Consider the following 10,620-nt stretch of genomic DNA (forward strand, 5'->3'; position numbering starts at 1 on the left):
TCTCTTTTTTTATGGCAATAACCGGATCGATGTATAAACAAAAATGCGACAAATATTGTTAATGGCAAGTATTATGTATATGCAAACATAATGCTTTAAAACAGTCTATTGAAATATTTTTTGTTCTAACGGATAACTTATCATTTTCTTGCTCTACATTTCTTATGTTAAAAAAAATTTTATTTTTATATCGAAATTATTTAATAAATTTTAATTAATTTTAATTAATTATTTTTTCAAATTGATTACTTTTTTAATAAAAAATAATTGGTAATAAAAATTTTGATATATCTATTTATCATCAATCACACATTTAATATATCTTTTTATCATCAATCACGTATTAATTAGAAAAAAATATCTTTTGTATTACATCTTTTTAAAAACTGTTAATTAAAATTCAAATGTTAAAAACATGTCTAAAAGGATAGACATAAAAAAAAATTGGTTTCTTATCGAGAAAGATTGGAAAAATATTAATGTGTTTCTCTGTTTACACAAATATGAAAGAAATATTTAATATAAAATTAGACGTAATACCCGCCGACGTAATACCCGCCATTCACGACTTAAAATTTGTAACTACGTGTTGCATATTTCTTGTTCATACTTTCTATTATTCAATAGATTTTTGAGTGAGTAATTAAAAATATCCATAGAATATATATTATTGGTTTTTTATTTTTTATATATAATGACGTTTATTTTGTGTTCATAAAAAATATGATATGGTTCTAGAGATACAGTGAAAGTTTTTGGTCTAATGTATTTGATATTGAATTCTTATCAGTCGACATTTTTTTTCTTTCAAGCGGATGTTTAGTAATTTATTCATATCTGAGAAATAAATCGAATAAAGAACTGAATCAGTCGATCGACTACAGAGAAAGATTAATTGATTTTTCTATTCATGTAATAAAAAGATTTATTCGGTGTGTACATATTAATTATATACATAATACATAATAATTTATTACCCAGATAATGAGAAAGTGTGAATATAAGGTTCGTTATAAATCAATTCAAGTCAATTAATCATTCAAAGTGTAGTAGAAATGACAATGAAATTGATGTCATAATGATAGTCATAACTTATGTCATAAATAGTTGACAATAAAATTACGATATATTTATGTACATATGTATTATGTACATATGTTTATATATAACAAAGATACTCGAGAAAAAATATGTAGCGTATACAAATACAGTATTAATATAGTATAATCCATCCCAGCAAATCTTAACCAGCAATTTAGCAATCAATTTATGAACGTTTTGTAAACGGGAATTGATATTTTGATGAGTATTTGTTATTGACAATATATTATTGCTTATATTCTTGTTTATATACATTAAATTTTGATGGAAAAAATACATTAATTAATTTGTACAATGGGTATCATCAAGAGAATGAAGTGTCTATGGTTGAAATATAAATTCTTTTATAAATGTAGTCCAACTTTTAATTTAAACTTAATTTCTTGCAGTGTATCATAACTTTTTATTATTTCTTTGATCAATAAAATCACAATTGGAAAAATGAGTTAATATTTTGATTTAATTATTATTTAGTTAAAAAAATAATAATATTATGTTTGACACAAAAATGTTAGTAATATTAATTAATATTTTAATAAGTATATATAATTTGGAATATTATTTGTCATAAATATTTAATTGATTAACAGATAATAAAAATTAAATTGGTTTTCAATCGACCTAAACTTTAATTTTTTGTAGAAATTCATAATTGAAAGTTACGTAAAAAAATGTAGTAATGGAATAAAGAGCTCTTTAATTAATTTAAGTAATATAAATTTTATCTTAAGGCTAACACCGGCTTGTATGATGGCATTAGGAATATCGTTATTGAAATAACCTCTTCGGTCTCGAGGAAATGATACAATCCACTTAAGTTAAGATAAGTTTAAAATTATACTTAAGAATGTAATAAAACTTCTATATTCTATTTTTTATTACAGTGCATGAGTTGGAGTTGGTATCTATCTAATGATATGCAATTTTTTGTAATTGCTATAATGCTGTTGATTTTGTCAACTGTGTAAGTTAACTAGTTATTGATGATATTACAGCTAATATATCTCTCACATATATTAGAATGAACGTAATTTCATAATTTTAGATACTTTTATGCCGCTACTACAATATTCGATATACTTTTAATAGGATCTATTATTCTTAATAGTTATATATCATATATTTATGAATACATTCCAATGTGAGTTATTAAAATGTATTCTGCTTATGAGAAATTAAATATTATATTATACGATGATGGTTTTTTTTTTATTCTTCTAGTTGCGATGAGCATTTTAGATGTTTTATACTTCCCATCATGGGTTAGAATAATTCCATATATTACAGGAATAATTACAGGTTACATTTTAATAAAAGTGAACAATAAGTTGATGTTAAAAAAGATTAAGTGTAATTTACGTTTTATAAATTTAATATATTATTAAAATAGGATTACATTTTATAAAAGCTACAGAATAACTCCTGTTATTGCAAGTTTATTGATTAATTGTTCATAAATAAGTTAACAATACATTAAAGTATACATAAATAATAATATGCTTATATGTTTCTCGCTGTGTTATAATAATAATTTGAATTTTCAGAAAATTAAAGTATTCTGTTGGTTACTTCCAATTATTGGCATTATTTTAATATTATTTGGCCGTTTGATGTGACATACGTCCGTTGAAATTACTGCTATTTTTACTGCCTTGCATAGAATATCTTGGGCCATAAGTTTTGCATGGGTTATAATAGCATGTTCTACTAAACAAGAACGTATGTTTAATTCCTAATACATATGTACATATAAATTAATGTTATTTAATTAGTATATATCAATTTGAAATTATTATTTACTACGTGTCTTATTTGCTAATTTTATTTTTTAGTTTCATTTGCATATTTTTTGTCATAATAATGATAAATTATAGTTTCATATTTTAAATACTAAATATTTTAATTTAATATCATTTGAATGATTATATATGTTTGATTTTATTATAGGCATTGTTAATCAGTTTTTGTCATTCAAAGGATTGATCCCTCTCAGCAAGCTCACATATTGCGCTTATCTTTTAAATTCTATCATTATACAATCGTTTAATTTATATAATGACTCGACAATTTATTTTCAACTTCTGCCTAAAGTAAATATATAAACATTCAATATTTAAAATTAACAATTGAATGATTTAGAAAGAATTTTCATTTATTATTATTTTTATTTTCAGATTTTTATGTATTTGGGATACATCTTGACGAGTTACTTTTGCGCATTAGCATTATCTTCTATTCTTAAGTAGAAATACCTTATATCTTATTAATACAAATGTTCATTCAATATATTAATGTAAAAAGATTTATTTTAGAAAAGGATGCCAAAATATATTTCTTGAATTATTTTAACAATACATATTTATATGTGTAATTACAATTTTTTCTTATAATTTATAATGTACGTTACTGTACAGATAATACAGACGCTATGGTAGGCGTCATCATATTCTTGTTCTATATTGTAAGAATTTTAAATGACTCGTTACTTTTCGATGATACTAGTGCTATGTGTAAATTGTGTATGCAGATTAAGAATCGGAGCATAAGAAAATGAACCAATCATAATCCTTCCTTTCTACCTCCACAATGAAAATAAAAGATTCTAATTGGTTCATTTTCTTATGCATTATGCGTTATGCAGAAGTGTATGCTCCAGTCCTAAAGCTTGCGTGTGTTGAAACAACTTTGTTTATTTAGCGAACGTGAGAAGGCTTGTGTTTGCATTTGAATGTTGACTTATACAAATTATGAAGTAAATTGTATGCCTGTTGCCAGCTTTATTTAAAAGATCAATATTTATATGTGTTTGGCAATGACGTTTTTCAAGTATAATTAATTGAATTTTTTGTTTTATAACAAATATATTTAACATATTTATAACATATTTATACTTAATAAAATTGTAATATTTAAAATATAATAGTAATCAGTAGATATATACATGTCAAGTTAAAATAGTAAACAGTGTTAAACATACATTATTATTTACAATCTCATTCAATTTAAACATTCGGGCGTGGCAATAAAACATTTCTGTTTTAACTTCGTCTTTTATAATTGAAGCTCATTGAAGAACATTTATCGAATCAGCAAGATTTATTCGAGAAATTTCTTTACAATATATGTATCTTTTTCAATTAAATATAAAATTCAAATCAACTCTATCACTTTATGTCATAATTATGTGGATACCTATTATTAATATAATTACATTATATTATAACTGTCGTATGACATAAAAAATATAATCAATACATCTTCAACATTTAATTAAACAAAATATTCTGAAGAAAATATTTTGTTCTAACCTTTTTACTTATGATGACAGTTATGTACTATGTATGTATGTATGTATGTATGTATGTATGTATGTATGTATGTATGTATGTATATATATATATATATATATATATATATATATATATACATATATACATATATATTATATATATATATATACACACATATATATATATATATATATATATATATATATACACATATACATATGTATATATAGTTATCTAGCAATTATAAAACAAATCATAAATACATATGTAGATATAATCAAATGTATAAACGATACAACTGTTGTAATATTATAGTAAATATTATGATAATTTTTTAGATATAATACGATGTATAAACGATAAGACTGTTGTAATATATTGTGATATAACGGAGCGTATGTAAAATTTCCGTTACTATTATCCGTTACTATTATTCCGTTACTAGCGCGCGCTATACGGCTATCTCATCCGGATCCGACCTATTAGAAGTTAGCCTCTCACTTTTAGAAATAACTTATTTTGAGAGTTGTGCTGAATTGTGCTAGGTTTGTGCTACATTGTGCTCGAATTTTAAAATCGTAATGTGAAAAATGTCATAAAAAATGAAAAAAAACGACATTTTAGGCTAGCCCCCCACTTTGCGATTTTTTTAATTTTCTCGATTGTGCTAGGTTGTGCTAACATTGTGCCAAAATATTATCTTTAAAAAATAATAACAATAGAAGTTATGATAAAAAATAGATTTGGGAAAAAAATATAAATGACATTTATTCATATATCAGTCATCTAAAGAGTATGCAAATGCATATCTAATATATACTCGCTTAGCACAAATCGGCACAATCGTCGGTTTCGTCAGCAGAACGATATAAAAGGCACTTTACTCTTGAGCGCGGTCCTTCGCGCACGCATTTTTTGTTAAAAATTCGGATTTGTAGTTATTGGATGTTCATAATACTGCATATCCGAATTGTGCTAGCCTAGCACAAGTTGGCACAACCATAACTTTCGTCAGCACAACGATATAAAGGGCACTTTACTCTTGAGCGCGGCCCTTCGTGCACGCATTTTTTGTTAAAAACTCGGGTTTGTAGTTATTGGATGTTCATAATACTGCATATCTGAGTTGTGCTAGCCTAGCACAAGTTGGCACAATCGTCGGTTTCGTCAGCACAACGATATGAAGGGCACTTTACTTCTTGAATGCATCCCTTCGTATCTGGATTCTGTGTTCGTAATTCGAATTTATAAGCTAATTCAGATTTATTATCTGATGGAATGGAAATTGTTTTAATTATTTTATTCGGAGACTTCTCTTTGTTGTGCACTTGTGTGCGCATAAGCCGTTCCACCGCGACAAGGTGGAGATCATTGGAACGGGTTTTTGCGTTTTTATTTTTTTGTTTTTTCTGAGTTTTTAATTTTTTTTTATTAATTTTTATTTTAAATTTATTTTGTTTTTTTTTATTTATATATATATATATATATATATATATATATATATATATATTTAGCGAATGCGAGTGGAAGTACAAATGCAAAAATGTAAGTGTGCGTACAAGTGCGAATGCAAATACGAGTGTGAATGTAAGTGTGAATCGTAAGTGTGAAATGAGAAATATGAAATGCGCAAAGGTATCGTCGCTTGAGGTTTTTATACGTTGCCAAAACATGGAAGTAGAGGTGACCTAAATTCCAATGTTATGATTCTACAGGTCTGAATAAAGCCTATTGTTAGTCTACTTTCATTATGAGTCAGCTATGATTCACGCGTTTAAGACCTAGCTGTTCTTGACATAGTTTTTCTATTGGTCGACTTAGCCTACATTTGCTATGAGTCAGCGATGACTCGTGGTATTAAAATATTATGGAGGCCTTGACATTTAACGTTGGCTTATTTTCGCTTACAAACTGATCATAAATCACACTTGTGACTAAATATTATGGCGGCCTTGACATTTAATGTTGGCTTATTTTTGCTTACAATCTGACCATGAGTCATACTTATGACTATTCAATCTATTTTTGTTTTCAAAGAGTTATACTTCGTTATAATAATTCCTTTCTTATAATTAACAAACATATAGTTTGCTTGAATTTAAGCTTTTATAATAAATATTAATCATCGCAATATCGTTTTAGATATACTTTACAATTTTATAATAATAATGATTACATCGTATAATTAGTATATCTAAAATATATCAGTATAACTCTTTTTACATTTGTAATACATTATTTATTAAATGTTTTCAGGTACAAAATGGCTCTGATTGTGATTGGTTGAATCGTTAGGGTAGTTTTCCATGCATATTAATATTCAAGATTCTTGTCATAGCCATAGGATTAGTGTTAATGAAAAAAGGGAAGTAACAATTATAAATATAAGTATAAATATAAGTCTAGGATGAAGGTTTCTAGAAGTTGAACTGGTTTATATACGGAGATTTGCCTGCTGAACTGATTTGAGTTTTTGAGGTAAGTGTATGTAAGGAAGTTTATAATTGTTTAAATATCTCCTAAATGGTGCGAGTTAGGTAGGTATGTGTAATGAGGTAAGTTGCAGGATTTCCTGTGTGTTGTCCAAATCTTTCATAATAATTATTTGTTAATATAATAATTTATTTATTTATAAATTTTATTAAACGAAATTTAAATCGTAGAATTTCTTTTCTGAGATAAAATATGTTTCTATCGGGGTTGTTTATATAATTTCATAAAGAAAACTATATCTTATAAGGAAATGTATAATATACGTATATATGTATATATGTGTGTGTGTGCTTTCATATACCCTTAATTTTGTTTATATCTTAAGAATTAAGAATTGTAACCACAAACTATATTTATGTTTTCGAAAGGATTTTCGATGGAGAATGTATTTATACAGGGAAAATATATCCATATAAGGACATCAACAAAATTTATCCTTGAAATAAGGATATGTATCAGATGAACTGTTGAATAAATATTTTGTCATGGATTTTGTTATATTGTCATTATGACTTTTATTCCTTATTCATATCCTTTCTATTGTTATTAATTTTGTTATTAACTTTTATATTTATTATTAAAATGGAACAAAAGTGAAAGGTTTGATATACAAAGGTTTCTTAGTTTCTGAAGTTATATTTGACGATATAAAGAAATTGGTTGGTATTTTGTTATTTATATAATTATATGATTTTGTTTATTAATTGTTAATAAAGATATTACAATGTACCGATAATTGTTTTGTTATAGTTTTCGTGCATTACGTGAGCGAGGTTATATTTTCTACATGTGTTTTTTATTCATTATTTACTATTTGTTGAGATTTTGTTGTTAATGTTGAAATGCTTAGATAAGGATGTGATATTAAGCTCTATTTTCTTTGTTACTTTACTGAACAGCTGGAGAAGTGATTTCAGTATGTTCTGCTTTTTGTTAGTGAAGTTCTAGGGAAAATTTACTAGGAGAATTAAGGCTGTAGTAGCGCCATAAGGTTGTGGTAAGGAGCGGTCATTTTGTATAAACTTTTAAATAATTTTAAGCGATATATTCTTTTATTAAATGTATAGGAAGGGTTTGTTTGTGCTGTCTCCTGATACAGTCAGTCATAAATAATTAAAATTTTTGAAAAATTTACATTAGACATGACCAGAGGTACTCTCGGCGCTGGGACGTGACAATTATATATTAGATTCAGTGCTTATATATTATAATTAGATTCATTGCTCATACTATAATCGAATTCTCTTATCGCTCGCTATACTTATATACATGCTTGAGGAAATACACAAAACATTATTTATGATATATCTCACTTTTATTTCATCTCAATCTTACATCCCAAAGTACAGAGCAACGAGTTCGCAATCGATAATGTCGTTACGATCGTAGGCATCGCTATCGCGTATAACTTTCGATATATTTTCCGTATCAGCGGTAAATATCCTTGAAACGTGCCAATTTCGCATCAATTTTTCCTAATATCTTGGTCAACGAGATAACGAGTCGACTGATGTAATGCTCGAGCTTGAACATTATTCACTGTTTCCTTCGACATGGCCAAGCGAGTCGCGGATGTTTCCAAGCGTAATATCGTCAAGTTGTTGATTTTTCCGAAACGCACGGTCATATTTCCAATATGCGACGGGGCTGGAAAGGATGGTTCTCCGTTGGTACTCTGCAGATACTTCAAGAGAACGTCTCGTTGCTCGACAAGCTGCCTCCATGTATCGGGCAACATCGAGACCTCCTTGCCATCTCTATCTCCCAGAATAATATTCACGCGCGAGGAGCGTTCAAGAGTGACACATACATTAAGAAACTTGTATCCCGTCTTAGTCAAAGAATATTTTCGTTCTAGAATTCTAATTGAATTGTTCGTATAACGGCGTTACTACTCGACTCGATCGATCTGTCATCGTCAAGCGTCCTCTTTCTCCTTTTCGCGTCATCGCTCTCATCGACTCGGCGCGTCTCGGAATCCTGCGAGCGCTCGATATCGTACATCTTTACATCGAAGTACATCGAAGAGATCGCGCAATACTGTTTGTAAATGTTTCGTATCCTTAGCTCTATACACTATGCGAAAACTTCCGTGCCTCTTCCTCCTCCCTCTCCTCTTCTAAATCGTCCTCGCTCGAAAATACGTTCCTCATCTGAGCGAGTTTTTTCAAAAGAACGCGCAATTGTTCTAACAATTCGTCCTTTGGACACACGATACCAAAAATCTCTGAATCAAATTTACCGGCTATAGTTACATTTCTAGTAAATTCATTATATTTGAAGAACTGTCGTTTAACGAAAAAATACAGATTACCGTCGATGTATCGAACGGCGGACGTTACAGCGAGTGGAATCCCTAGAAATATTGCGTGCAACGAATTATGTCTGACGGCTATCATCGAGCAATCGTCGATCTCAGCCACGATCTCGTCGTTGTAAATCGCGAACGTTCGTCCCGCGTTGGTATTAATCACAGCGTTGATTTTCGCATTAGGAGGAAGATTCATATCTCTCAATTTCCTCGGCCAACCCGGTACTAGCTCAAAACTCGGATATTCTATCATGTAAATCATATCGTCAACAAACAATACGAGTTGACCCGAGGATCGTCGATACGCACCCGCCAAACGCGTAAAATTATCGGGAAGAAAACGCAAATAGTCCGTCAGTAACAACGACCTGCCGTAAGATTTTCCGTTTAGGTCGACCGACCATAAGTAGTATCGATACGCCACATACATTCTATTTTCTAACACCAACACCGCATCGACGCGTCGTAACGCGCACAGATCCGCGGAATTCCCTGTGTCGCGCGTCGCAATCGTGGTCGTCGCTACGGTCGTCATAACTGGTCCTGCAATTTCGCTCTTATTTCTTAAACCGTATAAATTCTGAATGGCGAGAAAATCCGCCTCGCTCAATTGCACGGGAAAGATCTTAGAGGGAACAAAAGCGTACATTATCGCATTTTTCAGAGGACTGTGATGTAATCCTAATGCATGACCGATCTCGTGCGTCAACGTATGCAGCAGATGAATCGTATCGTCAGGATTAGTAGTTAGCTCGATGTGCCACTTCTCCGCGTTATCCACCTCTGACACTTCGGACGATGGTAAAAAAGCGTGAGCTAGCACGTTTCCTGGTCCGTCTAGCAACGACGGACATATTCGGCTACCTTGATGCCGAGGATCTACGAACGTGTGAAAACCTTTCCGAAATGATATCACGATATCGGGATTCATCGAATCGCGAACGTCAGCGACGAATTCGCAGCCCACATCTCGAACGCGACTTCGGTGACTCATAGAACGCTCTCGCTTGCCAGATGAAAGTTCCAAGTGAGATGCGTCTTCGCCCATTTTCTCGGAGAATTGTCCAAGTCATTCGATATATCTTTGACACTGCATCGCGGTTTACGCATCTGTTCCAATGTAGTTCGTTAGTAGTTCTTAACTTCGTTAAGAACACCATCACCAGGTGTACGGTAATACTCCTGAAAAAGCGCAATCGCGTGTCTCAGAGCGTCGCGTTATCTGATATCGTTTGCACGTTACCGCCGTCCAGATATCCGTAGATTTGCAAAAACCGAATCGCTTCCTCGTCGCTGTCGGCGACGGAGTCGCGAATCGCCGCGATAACGGCTATCGCGCACGCGATCACAGCGATTCCACGAGCGGGTGTCATCGCGCGAGACAGAAGTCAAATCGACACTGCGCGTCGCCGACCGAAATACGCG

General features: G+C 30.5%; 1 protein-coding gene and 1 pseudogene across 1 annotated transcript; one reads left to right on the plus strand and one right to left on the minus strand.

Moving 5' to 3' along the window:
• Positions 1-409: 409 nt before the first annotated feature.
• LOC148938047 (nose resistant to fluoxetine protein 6-like) lies at positions 410-4,255 on the plus strand (annotated as a pseudogene).
• Positions 4,256-8,953: 4,698 nt separating this feature from the next.
• Positions 8,954-10,243, minus strand: LOC148938048 (matrix metalloproteinase-14-like). The gene has a single exon (XM_089083902.1). It carries the CDS (start codon positions 10,241-10,243, stop codon positions 8,954-8,956), a length of 1,290 nt encoding a protein of 429 aa, XP_088940028.1.
• Between the last annotated feature and the right edge of the window lie 377 nt (positions 10,244-10,620).

The sequence above is a fragment of the Pogonomyrmex barbatus genome, unplaced genomic scaffold (genome assembly GCF_055798465.1).
Source record: "Pogonomyrmex barbatus isolate J1 unplaced genomic scaffold, ASM5579846v1 scaffold1, whole genome shotgun sequence".
Taxonomy (NCBI): Eukaryota; Metazoa; Arthropoda; class Insecta; order Hymenoptera; family Formicidae; genus Pogonomyrmex; species Pogonomyrmex barbatus.

Bases quoted from the DNA above. Each gene is read 5' to 3' on its own strand.
- LOC148938048 (XM_089083902.1), bottom strand. From the start codon at position 10,243: ATGGGCGAAGACGCATCTCACTTGGAACTTTCATCTGGCAAGCGAGAG.